Source organism: Protopterus annectens, chromosome 1.part1 (assembly GCF_019279795.1).
Source record: "Protopterus annectens isolate FY-2018-M chromosome 1.part1, PAN1.0, whole genome shotgun sequence".
Lineage (NCBI taxonomy): Eukaryota > Metazoa > Chordata > Ceratodontiformes > Protopteridae > Protopterus > Protopterus annectens.
The window spans coordinates 320983145-321001891 of record NC_056726.1 but is presented as its reverse complement, the minus strand read 5'-3'; the positions used below and the strand labels follow the sequence as shown (position 1 = coordinate 321001891).

Genomic DNA, 18747 nt, shown 5'->3' with positions numbered 1-18747 from the left:
CCTCTTTTTTTTTTTTTTTTTTTCCCTGACTTTTTGGTCTGGTTCACTGTGGTTTTCTGATATTTTTTTCACCCGAGGCTCCTGTCCATCCCAAATTATAATCAAGCCTGTAATCTTTCCCTTCGTTCCATGCTATTAATGAAAAAAAATCACATTCCATTTCCTACCATAAAAGAAACCTAAAAGAAAGCTCACAACATGGGTCTCACATGTGGAAGTGCGCAGTGAGCTTGCTGCAACTAATCAGGTCCTTGTTTAACTAAAATGGACCTGATAGATTGCAGCTTTGCACTGATATAACCTTCTAACTGGAGGAAGTATTAATAGGAAAACAAAAATGCATGGAAATGACTTTGGCTCACGGTAATACCGGTCTGATTATCAGAGCCGCGCACAGGAGACACCCACCTGCATCATGACTGTATCTCAGTGGGGGCCCTCAACATTAGCAACAGATTTGGTGACCCCCACGACCGTGGGTTTCAGTGGTGCCTAAAGCTGGCTATGCCTAGTATAAACTGCTGCAGAATCACATATTGATTGCCATGCAGGCAAATGCCGCTGAAAAAGTCATAAAACCAGGTGAAAAGCACGTACTACTGTAGAAGCCCCAAACATATGAAGTAACTGCAGATGTAACAGGAAGTACTTTGCACAGCTTTCCTTATCTCACCTCTTTTTCATCTGAAGTTTATGATTGCATCAGTAATCTAATGCTTCCTTTAAAATGTAAGGTTTCTGTTAATCATCTTCTACCAGTTCATGTTCCTTCCTTTCATTCGTACATCACTTCTTTTCTTCCCCTCTTAATTATCTGAAGCATGCATAAAAATAGTGTTACTGACATCTGTCAGAGGTCAGGTAATATTTATACCCAAACACAGAGAATGTCCAAAGCTTGAAAAATTTAGGCTTATTACAATCCTCAGTCCCCTAGCCAAGATATTAGGGCAAAAATAAATCATGATCAGTTTACTTCATTACATCACCTATCATGTCATGATGTCCTGTCTGTAGCACAGCTTGGTTTTAGATTTGGACACTTTGCTGGGATTACCATATCAATGCACTGATCATATAATTGTTAAACTTGAATAAGGTGACTGTACAACAGTGTTTCTTCTGTACCTTTATAAAGTATTTGATATAGTAGGCTATTACACTCAACTTCCTGAAAAAGCCTGCCATCAGAAGGGATTGGTCATCATGCACTTGATTTTAGAGCAGTGAAACTGCTCAGTGTCCACAATGTAAAAGAGCAGCAGTTCTTCCAAAATCCAGTCAATCTATGGTGCACCCAGAACTGAAATCTTGGTTATTTACTTCTGTCATCTTCACCAGTGAATTGAGGAGAACCATCAGAAAATGTTCCCTCTTATTTATATTATGAAGACTATTCTAGATGCATGTGGAGGTGTAACAGCATTACTGAACTCAAACTGAACACACGCACACCAACACACACACACACACACACACACACACACACACACACACACACTCACTCACTCACTCACTCACTCACTCACTCACTCACTCACTCACTCACTCACTCACTCACTCACTCACTCACTCACTCACTCACTCACGCCAACACACCAGCAAGGCTTTGATCTCTCCCTACAAATGGTTAACTTCCAATAATTTACATCGTAATCAGTACGAAACCAAAGTTATGTTATTTGGCAAACATTTGCTTGCTAAAGATGTTGCTTCATTTCTTTGTACTTTCAGTAGCACTTTTGGTCTTCTTGTAAATGCCTTGGTCTCTTGATTGATAAATTATCCTTCCAAGTTCATACAGATTGCATATGGTTACATATGGCTAATCAAACATTAAGGGCATTATATTTCAGTGAATGCTAACTCACTCATGATACCAAGAAAACATTGTCCAACCACTGATTATTCTTAGAATTCTTTATTGTCCTGTGTCAGTAGCTGTGAAAACGTACCCATGGAAATAGATCTTTTCCTGTGAAGTTTAGTGAGAGAATCTTTCAGTATGACTAAGTATGAGAAGTATGGTAAAACTGTTTTTTCAAATGCCTAGGACATTCATGGGTTCCGTTACTCTTGAGAGCAAATTGGTCTGTACTAATTCATGAATACCAAAGGAGTGCAAAGACACGCTAGTAGGTGATTTTGTAGTACTCCATATTGCCTCTAGCCCTATATGTGTGTGTATGTGTGCATGTGTGTACGCACATGCAAGCTCATGCACAGTGCCTTTGTATGTATTATGGAATGAACTGGCATCTTATCCAGGATTGAGACCATTTCTTACATCTGATGTTTGCCAGTTTAAACTCTGGCATTCTCAAGGCCATTTATAGGATAAAGCAGATACTGGAAACTGAAGGAATGACGCAGTGTTTGCCTCCTTTCAGCTGGCTGGAACACTGACTTCCATCCTTAGCTAATCAATTCAGTAGCACTTTTGGGTCTTCTTGTAAATGCCTTGGTGCACACTGACTTCCATCATCAGCTAATTAAATTGCATTGATATAGGCATGGATAATTTCAGTGCACATTATCCTCGATGCCTGGACATTTCTTTTTAATCATGCATCATCCAACAGGCACTCCCACCTAGTACGCCATGTCCAGTCAGCCTGCTACTCCTAATCCCCTCAGATTTCCTCCTATATTAATTGGGGCCAGTAGTTGTGCTTAAGGCCTTACTGTGGGTTGCAGCCATTACTATTCCACTGGAGGTTTTCTATTATGCACTATCCACCAATCCCCACAATGTGACTGCTTTTTGATGCACAAGGGATGGGCCTGCAGTGGGGGGGATGAGGCATATTGCCCCATCTTTGCAGTAGTTCAGCGCTGCCCACTACCTTTTATTCCTCTTTGAGGAATGCTGCCTTAATGCAGCATCCCTAGCCTCCACCAGAAATTGCTGTAGGAAACACCCATTTAACCACCCACCCCATGGGACTGGCATAACAAATCCTCCTCTGCTGCTTCATCAGTCATCTGAACCACTAATTGAACCCAGGTAAAATGAACTGTTGTCATGGCTTTATCCTTCTAAGCTACTGGAGTGGCCAAGGAGTGAGCATTTTACTGCTATCTTAAGAGATAATGTTGTGATGGTTATCCAGTTAGTATCAGAAGAATAATTTTATGTAGTGACTCATTAACTGTACCTCTAACATAACCTGCTGAACTGGCATATAAGGAAAAGGCTCTGATTGCAGCCCAGGTGTTGCTGGTTCAGTTTGCATCTAGAACATCTTTTGGAGGTGGCATGGGGTGGATGGGAGGTATCTATCCTGAGAGGCAGGCTGGATTATGAAATGGCATGATCCCCTTGGGAAAGGAGCAGCAAACCACAGAGTGACCTTGGAGCATACATTCACCATATGAAGCTGGGAATGCATTAGCTTTCTTTGCTGGTGCATGAATGCATGCATTCACATGGGTGAGATGTAATTGTTTCCTTGATGACAGAGGACCAGTGTCCCCCATCAGAGAAAAGGGATCAGGGACATAACAGAAAGACACTTACTACAGAGTACCACCTAGGGCACAAACTACCTTTATGGGTGTCTGGATGGTGGTACCGCTGAGTGCCTTTCACCTCTGTGCTTGGGATATCCAGTGTGAGGGAATGAATGGGCTCAAGTCCAGGAGTGGATGGCTTGATGGTTAGCAGGCACATAAGTCAAAAACGTGTATAAAAAAATAATTACACCTTTTCTATGAGCATAACCTAGTGGTGTAGCATTCTTATAGCTGGTCTTGTAACTGTTAATACGTATGACATTTATCTCAATGTGCCTTTTTTATTTATTTTTTTGTCGTACTGGTATATATATATTTAGCAAGTTTCTGTTTTTAAAGGAACCATTTATATATCTGAAAAAACATTTTACTACAGTACTCGGATATCTTTCATACAGAGCTCTGTGTTTATCAGCTTTTTGAAGTTTTGAGCGTTTTGCAAGTATTTTAATGTAATATGCATTAGGTGGATTTTCATGATGCGTTGATAACAAATTATTCTTGTTTTTCAGGGAAATTTGCCCAAATATTCCCACAATTCCTTGATGGTTCAGGCAATAAAGACCAACTTAACAGACCCAGACATCCATGTATTGTTCTTTGATGTTGAAGCATTAATTATTCAGTTGTTGACAGAAGAAGCTTCAAGACCCAGTCCCACAATAATATCACCAGAAAGCCTGCAGAAGACATCTGGCAGTGCTGATAAAGGAAGTAGTTTCTTGGCAGGTAAACGGGCAGCCGTCCTTTTCCAGCAGGTTAAGGAAACAATTAAGGAAAACATCAAGGAACACCTTCTTGATGATGATGAAGATGATGATGAAGATATGAAGCGTCAAAGAATAGAAGATGTTGATCCAGAATATCACTCAAGCAAGTCCAAACCTCTGACACTGTTAGAGTACAACTTGACAATGGACACAGCGAAACTCTTCATGTCTTGCCTTCATGCCTGGGGCCTAAATGAAGTACTCGATGAAGTTTGCCTGAGTCGTCTCGGTATGCTGAAACCTCATTGCCCTGTTTCCTTTGGCTTGCTATCTAGAGGAGGCCACATGTCATTGATGATTCCCGGGTTCAAGCAGCCTATTAGCAAAACATCAGAGACTGATATAGAAGCTCGACGAAAGATGTCTATAACAGAAGGGCTAGGCAAGGGTACTTATGGTGTTTCCCGTGCTGTTACTACCCAACATCTGCTTTCTTTGATTTCTTTGGCCAATACATTAATGAGTATGACAAATGCAACATTCATTGGCGAACATATGAAGAAAGCACCTGCCAGGTAAGCAAAAATAAAACATAAAAATTATACATTTGTACACAGATGTAAACACATAATTTAAGTAATTCTGCATCTGTGGAGGTAAGAATGTAAATATCAATGCAGAAGTTTTTTCCAGAAATTCTTTTGGATGGATAGTTGAAGATTTGGGTGTAAAGATAGATCATCAGTCTGGGCTTTTGTTCCACAGGTTAAGGCAAGATTTGGGGTATTTTTTTCTAGTCTAAAATGAAGAACTGTTTTTCTACCATAGCCTTGCATTTACTTGATGCATATTATCCACTGCCAGCCTTTAAAGGTCATAACAAAACCTTGTGGTTTAGCTTAAGAAACATAATTATATTTCAGCAAATGTGAGGTCTGAAATGGGTGTTACCACTTCATTTTTCATGTGCCAATACTTTCATATAGTCAGGCATCTAAAATTTTTCCATGTTTTTGGAACCTCCTGATTAACTGTAGTAAAGAAAAGACATTTTTCAGCTCTGTCTTGCTGCACGCCTCATCTGATGAGGCCCTAGACCACTTCAGTACAATTTCTATTTTTTTTTTATTTCTGCAGTTACAAGGACATTGTAGTCAACTTTTCAACTTAGTGCCTCCACTGTTGTTTCCTTTAAAAATTATCTTTCGTGTTGGTAGTACTGTTATTTATATTTGGTCACCATGTTCTGTGAAAAGGTTGGTAGCTTGTAGCAGTTTTTATTATGTCAGTTGTTTGGAATATATTATGGCTGGTAGAGTTAAAAAAATAAAATTGTAGGAAGTAGATTCTTCCAAGATAAACATGCAGTTTGTGCAGTTTTCTTAGTTAAAATAATTGTAAAGAGGTCTAAAGTTTTCCAGACTTATAAACTATCAATGGCAGAAAAATTTGGAAATGCTAAAAGGTACTGGACCTATGGTTGAGGCATCAGCTTCAGGCCTGCCTTCAAGGTCAACCCCTGGCATTCTAGGACTGAGACTTTACTTGGTCAGCATAAGGAAAAGGAGCTGATGGGAAAGATCAGCTCATGCTGAAACAGATATTGCCAGAGATTCTTCTGCAGTTTCTCCCAAAATTGCTAGACCTGACCAGAGTTCAATTATTGTGCCACTACTCTTCACTATTTTTAAACAACCTCCATAGTGCTACCCCACTGGCTTCAACTATCCTGTATGCAGATGACACAACACTTATATGCGCTGCTAATAACCTGCAACACCTCTATGATGTAACCCAAAAATCATTCTCGGATTCCAAGCTATGGCTGTCTAACCATCATCTCATACTCAACCCCAATAAAACAAAAGTCATGATCTTCCAACCCATAAGAACCCCCCCCCCCCCAGCACCTTCTCCATCACAGCTATGAATAATACTAAAATTAATGCCAATTCACAAACAAAACTACTAGGAATAATAATAGATAACCTAAGATTTGACCTGCGTATAGCACAAACAGTTAAGAAAGTTCACAAAAAATTGGTACTCTACAGAAATCAAAGGTATCTAACACCTCTAGGGTTGCCATTGCTAGAATCCATCTTCTATTAACAATTCTGTATGTTTCCCCAATTCTCACCAACCTTAAAAAGACAGATTTAATTAAACTTGAAACATTCTACAATAAAAGAGCTAAATTTACAACTAACTGCCCAAATCATACCCACCACTGTTACTCCTTAAAAAAAAAACTCTCCTGGTTAGAACTCCCACAACATCTAGCCTATAAACAATTAACCTTGGCACACAAACTAGTATATCAACCTGAAAGAAAAATCCTGCCCTTCTAAACATTCTCCAGCCTCATACCACAAACCGAAGTCTTCGCTCAACAAATAAAATCTCTACAAGTGTCCAAATCCACTAATATGGTAGGAGACTCCTTATTTTCTCATCATGTAGCAACAAGATGGAATTCCCTACCTCACAGCATCAGAACCAACACAAATACCAAGCAATTCAAAAAAGATTTTTTAAAATTATCTTAACAACACCTGACTTTGCTCCTGTACTACTCGAGGCTAACTAGTCTAGTTTTAATAGTTTGTCATACTTTTTTCTTCTTCCCTGGCCACCTCACAATCTGTGCTGTCTCTCATGCCTAGATAATCTCTAACCTCATCTTTTTCTATCCAATTTCCCCACTGCAAACCCTTCCTCAGCTTACTTTTTGAGAATATCTACACTACAATAAGGAATTATATCAGATGATTATACAAATGTCAGCAGGAATTATATCAGATGGTAATACAAATGTCAGCTATAATAGCATATAATGTAATTTCTGGTGTACTGCATGTCTTGTATACTTTTTGTATAATTTGCTTGTATAAATTTTGTATAATCTCTGTATGTGGAGCTTTTCTCCCTGGGTCTCCACTGAAAATGAGTCTTATCCCAGTTGGACTTTCTCAGTAAACAAATGTAAAATAAATAAATAAAACTGATGACTCCACCTCAAGTAGACCCCTCACCAGTGGAGTAACACAGGGGTCTGCGTTGGGCCCCTTACTTTGCACCTATTTCTCAAACGTCCAGGGCAAAGTTGATGGCTTCTGGCTCACCAAGTTCAGTGATGATTGCAAACTGGGAGCAATTATTGACTTCCCAAATGATGTCAACATAATACAAGAAGGGCTAACACAAACAAATAATTGGTGCCAAAGCCGTGGTCTAAAACTAAATGCAAAAAATTGCATTATTATTCCCTTTTGCAAAATAGAATTCCATACAAATTACAGTACTGACAGCAACCCCCTGAGTTCTAAGCCAGTAGTGCAAGACTTGGGAACACGGGTTGATAGCAATGTGAACTTCGGCCACCACATTTTCCACAGTGGTAAGGAAAGCCTTCTACATAACGCACCTCATAAGCAAGGACATAGCATCCAGGTCAAGGGATGTTATAACTCCACTGTACTTGACCCTCATCAGACCATTAGAGTATAATACACCCTTTTGCTTGTACCTCACCAGACACCTGCAGCAGCTGGAGAGACCTCAGACGTTTCTCACTAAGAAAATACAGGGACTCAAAAACATGATCTGTGTGGATGGGCCGAAAGCCCTGTCACTTTACTCTGTATCTTATAGGCTGTTGAGAGGCAACTTATGTCTGGCCTATAGAGCAGTCTCTGACCCTGCCCTAATGGAAGTAGTGCACATCTGCAAGTCGAATGGCACAAGAGTCACTCGCTCTAGGGATCTCAACCTAGCCTGTGACATTAACAAAATATACAGACAGATGTCTGACAGAGACTGCCACTTCTCTAGAATAGATTTCCTGTTCATGTAAAACAGAGCTCCTCATTGACCATATTCAAACGCAACCTAGGTAATTGGATGTGAGACAGCAAATTTGCCCCTGGGGTGGCACCCATGTCCCTCATTGACAGGGGTAGCTGGTGTTGATAACAGACCTGCTGTGTTCATAAATTTATTCTGCAAACTACCCAAAAAGAACAAATGGGAATACTTGAGTTTAACATGGCTAGGCTTGTAAAGGCTCTAGGGCTGCCAGCCTAGTAACCTCCTGTAAACCTATGAACCTAAGTGGGATTGAAGAAGGAAAAACAGGAGGAAAAGACCTTTACTGGTGATGGATTTAGTTTTGAAACTCCCGTGTGCTTATTGTCTAAAGTACAGTGGAGCCCATGTCATCTTTGGTTGAAGTAATAACTGAGGTTATGAAATGCATCACCATCTCCATGGCAGCTTCTGGAATGGGCAGCAACTAGCTGGCAGAGTAACTAAAGATTTAGTAGTTCCTATCCTAGGAATCTTTGAGAATGTACTAATTGTCTCACTGCAGAGGCATTAGAGGGGTCATCTGTCATTCCACTGGTCTGTGTTGATGGCCACCACCCAGTGCAAAAATGGGTCAGAATAATAATATTCAGAGGCTCCATAATCTCCATCCACACCTCCACTAGCCCCACTTTCTTCCTCTACCAGACATCCAACCCCATCAAAGGAGTGCAGCAAGAAAATAAATGTTCAGTCTTCTTCAAAAATGAGACATTCATTATGTCCCACCAGATTAGAAATGGCTTATTTATTACTCAGGATTATTTTTATTCCAAGGAAGAACACGGACTGCAGACCAGTACCTCATCTGATTTAAATTATCTCCTTCCAAAGGAGTTCTTTTGCATGGGCATGCTGCAGTCCATTCTCCCTGTCTGTTGAAGGAGACTGAATGTGTTCTTTGGACCTAAAGAATTTTGTTTACACACAAAAATCATCAAAGAATCATAATATTTTTTCTGCTTTGGGTAGATGATAATCATTACCAATTCCAGACACTTTCATTTGAGCTCAGCACAGTTCCTGTGACATTCTCTAAGTGCATGCCTTTGTCTTTAGTGGCAACAACCCAGGAGTTGTAAGGCATCAGTAATGTTTCCCTACCTGGATGACTAATTCCTGGGCATTCCTGTGTGGAACAATCTAGTATTGACCAGGGGCTTTCTTATTCAATGGTTCTAGCCCTTGTGTATTGCAGTGAATATTGTGAAATTCCAGGTGGTGCCGATGTACATGCTGACATTCATCTGTTGCACCCTTGACACACTAGTGTGGAAGGCTGTTCTAATTTCAGTTCAGATGCTGTCAGTTCAAATATAATTTTCTTCAGATTCTTTGAGTACAATCTCTCCATTTTCTCTCCGTCTCAGAGCTTTGAGCCTTATGACAGCTAACTGTCTACCCGATGCACAGTATCTGGTTTTATATGAGGCTGCTGCTGCAAGATTTAGAAGCTGAGTATTATCAGCTTTTCAGATCCCATATGTCTCCAAATCAAAATTCACAGATCCTTCAGGAAATGTCTGACTTGGTGGATGCAGAACCTAATTTGACTAGGCAGACTTTTTTAGCAGTACCCGAGTTGTAGCTGTCACCAGGGGTGCTTCTGCCTTAGGGTGGGTGGGACATTTATAAAGGTAGAAGACAGTCCAAGGTGTATGCTCACAAAATAGAAGCCCCTCCTGCACATCTTGTTCTGGAAGTTAAGGTGGCCCTTCTCACTCTGCAGGCATTTCAGGACTTCTTTCTTCCAGACATTGTAGATGTTCATGCCAACAGTATTACTATGGTTTGGTATGAGAGTGCCTTGTTCTCCAAAGACTTGCATATGTGTCTACAAATTGCCTTCTGGCAAGAAATTAGATCCAGGGAGAAGCCAGGTATTTAGTGGACTGTCTCAGTATTAGTTTAGTCGCTGCCTTTTCATGCAGCATGAGTGGAGTTCCAATCATTTTGTAACAATCTAACTTTTTCCATCACTGGGAGAAGCTTTGTGACCAGTTTGCATCCAATACCATTACAAAATATAGCAAATCTAATGTCATTTTCATTTATTCCTCACCAGATGGGTCTGGATCTGATCCTTTATTTTTACAGTCTAAGATCTGGCTATTGAGCTCTTCCCTTTACCCATAATGCTCCTGATCACTGCTTTACCTCAGATCTCATTTGCTGCTCTAATGATTGATTGGGAGTTTTCGACCTCTCGAGTTGGGAGTTTATTTTGAGCTTATTGTGAGTGATATATTTTTCAATTTTTTGCTAATAAAGCTCTTCTTTCTTTACACTCTGCCTATCTTTACTGTTAGAGTTAGTTTAAAGTTCTGTTAGGACCTTCCCAGCTACTGGTGTAGACTTTTTTCTAAAAAATGCAACAGCATAATGCATATATGAAAACAAAAAACATTTAAAAAAAGCAAGAATGTATATTTTTAAAAAAAGTGTACTTTTATACCTAAAAATCAAATGTACAATCATATACATAAAGAGAAAATCTCATAATCTAGATCTACTCATTCTAACCAAAATAGGTTTAAGGCTGACAGTACTATTCAAACCAGGGGGTGAGTCACCCATCAATCTAATTATCCAGTTATATTGTTTAATTTCTAATTTGTTATTGATGTCACCACCTCTGGGCGAGGGTGAAACATGGTCTATAGCTTTAAATTTAAATACATGCTGTTCACCAAAACATAGCCTGTGTTTATATAAAGCATTAGTGTCAACACATCTTCGGATTTCAGACTTGTGTTCTGTGATCCTATCTTTAAGTTTACGCGTTGTTTTACCCACATAGAAAGAGTTGCATAATACACAGGTAGCGAGGTAAACCACGTGGGTGGTAACACAAGTAGCAGTTACATTGAACCTAAACAGCCTCTTACTGACTGGGTGTTCAAAGATACCTAAATGTTCATCATCAATGTCATCACAGCACGAGCAATTATAACATTTTCGTGTACCCATAGTGCTGGATGGATGTGTTGTGATATTTGTAGGAAAATCTTTGTAACAGAGGACACTCTTGAAGGTTCTCATGTTACGATATGCAAAAAATGGGACATTGCCCAGCATTGCTTTTAGCTCTTCAGATGCCATCAAGATTAGCCAATTCTTATGGATAATACGTTTAATACATGGTGTCTTTGTACTAAGCGATGTAACGTATCTTACTTTCATCTCATTCTGGATGGACACATTGGGCAAGCCAACAGCTTGTATTTCTATGGCGTCATTTGACATAACAGGGGCCACCCTCGACTTTCTTTCCTCTAGCACATTTAGTTTCTCATTATTTAAGATGGTAGCATCATAACCACTGTTAGTGAAATCAGCTATCATCTCATTCAACTGTTCAGAGAAGCTAGGATCTTCCGTGTTAAACCTACTGGCTCTATAAAATTGAGACCTGACAGTACCTCTAAAACATGTGGCATGCATACTACTTGCATGAGTGTACCTTCCTGCACAGACTTCCTTTCTATGGAGGCTTGTTCTAAGTGTACCACCATCAAGACTCAAGCTGATATCCAGAAATTTAATAGTGATTTCAGATGAACACATTTTGAACTTCAAAAAAGATGAAATTGAATTGATGTACAGCATAAAATCATTCAAATCCTGTAACGTGCCCCCCCAAATCAAAAAACAGTCGTCCACAAATCGTTGAAAGAACTTTACATTATCTTTATATGGATTCAAACCACTAAATAAATGTTTCCTTTCCCACTGGTATAAAACTAGGTTGGCATAAGTATTGGCTACCGAAGTACCCATAGCCACACCTGTGAGCTGACGATACAAGGATTCATTAAAAAGGAAAACATTATTTCTCAACACCACATCCATGAGAGTACATATTTTTTCTATTTTGTGGAAGTTGGGATCAGGACATGAGACTAAGAATTCCCTCAACAAATCCAGGCCAATATCAGTTGGAATGACAGTAAACAAAGATACTATGTCTAGGGTTACCAAAGGTACCTTCTTAGATGTAGAGGCGGCTTCTCTATGTTATACCATTGCTTAAGCTTCTGAACAAAATCAATGGTATCACGTAAGATAGAGTCACATTGACTAAGATATGGTTGAAGTTGATCATGCAAATAAACTGAAAGCGGCTCTGTTACCCAACCAGCACCTGAAACAATTGGCCTCATTGGTGGATCAGTGAGGGATTTGTGGATCTTAGGAATACCATATAACTGTGGGGTGATTGGGCGCACGGTCAAATAATTGAATAGATCTAAGTCTATGTCACCTTGGATCTGTAGGTCATAAATCACCATATTCACGTATGAGATACATTTCTTAACATCCAAAGGGTGATTTCCTTAAATGCAGTGTCATCACTAAGTAAACTAGACATAGCCAAAAAATATTTGTCTCTATTCATAAGCACAACTGCACCCCCCTTATCAGCTTGCTTAATAACAATATTTATATTAGATTGCAAGTCTCTGTATGCTTGAAACTCTTCATAGCTAAGGTTAAAACATTTTCTATCATTATATTTCTTATTATTTATATCAAACATTTGTCTCATTTCTGCTTCGCATACATCATGGAACGCTTTAACAACAGGTACATTGACAGGGATGTATGTACTAAGCGTTGCAGCCTTGAGTCAACATCTGTGTATTGCCAAATAACAGTTTTAGATTTAACAGTCTCGTGAACCTTTTCAGATCTGTCAGTGTCGAAACTAAATCATCTGCACATGTGGGGATGAAGTTCAAGCCCTTAGAGAGAACAGAATAGTGTGTCTCGTGTAAAATGAAATCTGACAAGTTTAGCATTACCTCTGTAAACTTAGGCTCATCTTGCCTGAGCCTAAAGGGCTATCCAGTTTTCTTTTGTTCATTCTATTTGGTGTTTCATTCCGTGTATTCGACGAATCTCTCGTGTTAATTACACGCTCTCTAACCGCTTCTGGATGGTCCAGACTGAAGCGTTTATTGGAAAAGTTTATTTTAGTCTGCTGCATCTGTGGCGTTTTTTTGTATGCATGTGTATTCCCAGTAGTAGCACTAGCATGTCTGCCGTCTGTGAGGCTCTCAGAGGAGCCAGCAACGCCTCCTATTGACAAGTATACAAGAATATAGAATATATAGAACAAGTAACATTTTCTCTTGGCCTAGAGACAACAGTCATAAATACAGAAAAACTGATGTAACTGTCCCTGTGCACGTTCGTGATGATGGCTTGGACTCCCTTGATGATTTTGGGTCGAGTAGTGTTCAGTTAACTCAGAATGACTCGGAATTAAAGTCAACTACCCCCTTGGTACACGGAGCTGATGGTTCTGTCCGCACTACGTCCTCAATGTCAACAGGAGGCGTTGCTGGCTCCGCTGAGAGCCTCACAGACGGCAGACATGCTAGTGCTACTACTGGGAATACACATGCATACAAAAAAACGCCACAGATGCAGCAGACTAAAATAAACTTTTCCAATAAACGCTTCAGTCTGGACCATCCAGAAGCGGTTAGAGAGCGTGTAATTAACACGAGAGATTCGTCGAATACACGGAATGAAACACCAAATAGAATGAACAAAAGAAAACTGGATAGCCCTTTAGGCTCAGGCAAGATGAGCCGCAAGTTTACAGAGGTACGTTAAACTTGTCAGATTTCATTTTACACGAGACACACTATTCTGTTCTCTCTAAGGGCTTGAACTTCATCCCCACATGTGCAGATGATTTAGTTTCGACACTGACAGATCTGAAAAGGTTCACAAGACTGTTAAATCTAAAACTGTTATTTGGCAATACACAGATGTTGACTCAAGGCTGCAAACGCCTTAGTACATACATCCCTGTCAATGTACCTGTTGTTAAAGCGTTCCATGATGTATCTAAGCAGAAATGAGACAAATGTTTGATATAAATAATAAGAAATATAATGATAGAAAATGTTTTAACCTTAGCTATGAAGAGTTTCAAGCATACAGAGACTTGCAATCTAATATAAATATTGTCATTAAGCAAGCTGATAAGGGGGGTGCAGTTGTGCTTATGAATAGAGACAAATATTTTTTGGCTATGTCTAGTTTACTTAGTGATGACACTGCATTTAAGGAAATCACACCTTTGGATGTTAAGAAATGTATCTCATACGTGAATATGGTGATTTATGACCTACAGATCCAAGGTGACATAGACTTAGATCTATTCAATTATTTGACCGTACCGTGCCCAATCACCCCACAGTTATATGGTATTCCTAAGATCCACAAATCCCTCACTGATCCACCAATGAGGCCAATTGTTTCAGGTGCTGGTTGGGTAACAGAGCCGCTTTCAGTTTATTTGCATGATCAACTTCAACCATATCTTAGTCAATGTGACTCTATCTTACGTGATACCATTGATTTTGTTCAGAAGCTTAAGCAATGGTATAACATAGAGAAGCCGTCTCTACATCTAAGAAGGTACCTTTTGGTAACCCTAGACATAGTATATTTGTCTACTGTCATTCCAACTGATATTGGCCTGGATTTGTTGAGGGAATTCTTAGTCTCATGTCCTGATCCCAACTTCCACAAAATAGAAAAAATATGTACTCTCATGGATGTGGTGTTGAGAAATAATGTTTTCCTTTTTAATGAATCCTTGTATCTTCAACTCACAGGTGTGGCTATGGGTACTTCGGTAGCCAATACTTATGCCAACCTAGTTTTATACCAGTGGGAAAGGAAACATTTATTTAGTGGTTTGAATCCATATAAAGATAATGTAAAGTTCTTTCAACGATTTGTGGACGACTGTTTTTTGATTTGGGGGGGCACTTCACAGGATTTGAATGATTTTATGCTGTACATCAATTCAATTTCATCTTTTTTGAAGTTCAAAATGTGTTCATCTGAAATCACTATTGATTTTCCGGATATCAACTTGAGTCTTGACGGTGGTACACTTAGAACAAGCCTCCATAGAAAGGAAGTCTGTGCAGGAAGGTACACTCATGCAAGTAGTATGCATGCGCCACATGTTTTTAGAGGTACTGTCAGGTCTCAATTTTATAGAGCCAGTAGGTTTAACACGGAAGATCCTAGCTTCTCTGAACAGTTGAATGAGATGATAGCTGATTTCACTAACAGTGGTTATGATGCTACCATCTTAAATAATGAGAAACTAAATGTGCTAGAGGAAAGAAAGTCGAGGGTGGCCCCTGTTATGTCAAATGACACCATAGAATTACAAGCTGTTGGCTTGCCCAATGTGTCCATCCAGAATGAGATGAAAGTAAGATACGTTACTCGCTTAGTACAAAGACACCATGTATTAAACGTATTATCCATAAGAATTGGCTAATCTTGATGGCATCTGAAGAGCTAAAAGCAATGCTGGGCAATGTCCCATTTTTTGCATATCGTAACATGAGAACCCTCAAGAGTGTCCTCTGTTACAAAGATTTTCCTACAAATATCACAACACATCCATCCAGCACTATGGGTACACGAAAATGTTATAATTGCTCGTGCTGTGATGACATTGATGATGAACATTTAGGTATCTTTGAACACCCAAGTCAGTAAGAGGCTGTTTAGGTTCAATGTAACTGCTACTTGTGTTACCACCCACGTGGTTTACCTCGCTACCTGTGTATTATGCAACTCTTTCTATGTGGGTAAAACCACGCGTAAACTTAAAGATAGGATCACAGAACACAAGTCTGAAATCCGAAGATGTGTTGACACTAATGCTTTATATAAACACAGGCTATGTTTTGGTGAACAGCATGTATTTAAATTTAAAGCTATAGACCATGTTTCACCCTCACCCATAGGTGGTGACATCAATAACAAATTAGAAATTAAAGAATATAACTGGATAATTAGATTGATGGGTGACTCACCCCCTGGTTTGAATAGTACTGTCAGCCTTAAACCTATTTTGGTTAGAATGAGTAGATCTAGATTATGAGATTTTCTCTTTATGTATATGATTGTACATTTGATTTTTAGGTATAAAAGTATGCTTTTTTTAAAAATATACATTCTTGCTTTTTTTAAATGTTTTTTGTTTTCATATATGTAGACTTTTTTCTACCATTTCTTACCTCTCCTGAGATATTTATCTCATACCATTATTGATATTTTCTTCCTTTGTCTTTCTCTTAAAATTTTTTTTCTATATGACTTCATATTTTGGGTAATTTGTTCCAAGACTTTTCTGGTATGGTAGACAAACCTACTGGTTTCAAGAAATGCACTTCCTGTGGGCATAAGATGCCTAATTCTAATGCTCATAGGGTATGTGTGTATTGTTTAGAACCGTCTCATCTTCAGACTTCTTGTGAAATCTGTGCTGGTTTCAGCACCAGGGCTATAAGTAACAGGCATAATAAATTGATTCTAAAGGTTATGTTGCCTGTTTCTTCATCTGCAGTTAGGTGCTCAAACCCCCTCGAGAAGTCAGAAAACTTTGAAGTCCAATTCTAAGAAATGCTCTCCTGTCCAATCTCCTCCTTCGGCTCCAAGTTCAGAGCCACCATCTAAAATGAAAAAGGTCTCAGATCCAACCTTGTCAGATCCTGCTACCTCCAAGGCTAAAAAGGTTTCAGATCCGGCGTCATTGGGTCCAGTTACATGCCCTAGCAGGTCTCATCGGATCTGGTCTCCTTACTTCTCTTCTGACCTGGTTTCTCTAAGATTGAAGTCCCCTTTTTTGCAGGAGACTCATAAAAAGACTTCTCATTCTCCCTCAGCATCTTACTCCATTAGGTCTTCCCAGAGTCTGTCTGAATACGATGTGGATAGGATGATGAGAAAGTTTCTTAGAGCTCACATCCAGATGCGGGTCCTTCACGCTCTGTCCCATATCAGATCTGTGAATCTGCAACCTTCACATCCTTTAGTGACTCCTTCTCCTGTCTGAGCAGTAGTTTTGGAGCTTCGGATCCAAAGATCCCGGGAGTTGAGGTTTCAGATCCGAGGATGTTACCTTCCTTGACTCAAAGTATTTTGGAGCAGAATGAGTCTCGGATCCAAAGCATCAGTGTCTGGTCCGGGGGGGGGGTGACTTTGACTCCGAAGGTTTCAGAGACATCTCTTCTCCTCGGTCCTTTGGCACTGAACAGCTCAGATCCGATTCCCTCCTTGGGGGCCGGGGGGGGGTAGAGGTGGAGGGTTAGCTGAACTTGGAGCTTCGGCTCCAGGGAGGCTGATTTCCACTTCTCCTGGACCTTCTGTTTTTGAGGTAGTGGAAAGGGTTTTCTCCCACCATAAGGTCCTTCTACTGTCACCTCTTTGGATCCTATTCCCTTCCCTCCATCAGATCTGACTGCTAGGTCTCATCACCTTACTCCACAGGGATAGCCAACCTGTAAGAACTTCTAGATAGTCCCTGAGCAGGGGCATCCCCTTTCTTACGAATGCTCTCAAGAGTATCCCACTGAATAGATTTGTCGGAAGAAACAGTGCAAAATGAGGCATTTATTTCCCCCACAGGAATCATTGACAGAAAACACTGATTTTGATGAAGGAGAAGGGTCCTCTAGGTTTCCACCAGAAGACGTCTAATTTGGAGACATTTAAAAAATCCTGCACCGAAAAGGTGGATGGTCTTCCCAGAACCCTTCTCAGGTGGAATCTGTGTTCCTGGAAGTCTTCGGGTCTAGCCCATCTACCATCTTGGGTTATCCCCCCCGCCAGTGGATGAGCATGTTGACCTTGTCTCCCACCATGCATGGAAGGATCCGGATTCCATAGAGCCCATTCCTAAACATACAGACAAGATCCTCAGTGCACCTCTAGACAGACAACACTGGTCCAAGAGTATTCCTGTAGGTGCCATAGTTGTTGCGGCAGCCACGGAAAAGGAGCTAGCTGAACAGAGCTCAGCTGTCCATCCCCCAATAGAGAATCTAGGGCTTTGCATAGATATGGGAAGCGAGTATATGCATCAGCGACCTTTGCCTTATGGTTGTTGAATTACCTGGCACATTTGCTAAGTTACAGAGGGACTTAATAAAGGAAATTTCTAACTCAACCCCTAAGTCCTTGTCGGTAAAGGAGGAAAAAGCTTATTCCTTGTGACTTGCCACCCTGTAATCCATATCAAACACGTCCATAGGGTTAATATCTCACACAGGCACAGGCAGATTCATTAGGAGGCATGCCTGAATGTGCTTGTGTGACTTTGCAGAACACTTTAAAGCATCATTCATCAGTACTCCTTTAGATGGATTTTCCCTTTTTGGGCCCACTGTTAGAGAGACATTTTTCCATACTGAACAAGATAGAAAGACTCTATCTGCCATAGGGATTCCTTTTTCTACCCCGCAGAAATAGTTTTCCAGGAATCAGCACAGTGGAAAGAAAATGTGGTTTTGAAAATCTCAAGGGTCTTTTCAAGATTCACGCAGTGAATTTGTTCCCCCAGAGGCAGAGGGGGAAATAATTATAATAATGGAAGATGCTGCCCACACAACAGAGGGGGGTCCGCAAAGTCAAGGGTCTTGATATTCATTCTCAGACAGACCCTTCCAGCATTCCCGAAAGGTTGCCCAACTGTTTTTATCTGGACAGTCTGGGGGGAGGGTGCTTATATGTGTATCCAGAAGCCTGGGCAGCCATCACAAAAGACACATGGGTGCAAAGAATCATATTCAGAAGATATTTTGTTCCCTTTTTACAAAATCCA

At 40.1% G+C, this 18747-nt stretch overlaps 1 protein-coding gene across 2 annotated transcripts in view; it reads left to right on the top strand.

Moving 5' to 3' along the window:
- The window catches only part of WDR7 (WD repeat domain 7), a 3592087-nt gene that overhangs the window by 998501 nt on the left and 2574839 nt on the right, over positions 1-18747 (top strand). For both annotated transcript variants that reach the window (XM_044074906.1, XM_044074897.1), the window contains exon 14: positions 4029-4801. In XM_044074906.1, the coding sequence (XP_043930841.1) occupies positions 4029-4801 (773 nt within the window). The remainder of the gene's footprint in view (positions 1-4028; positions 4802-18747) is intronic.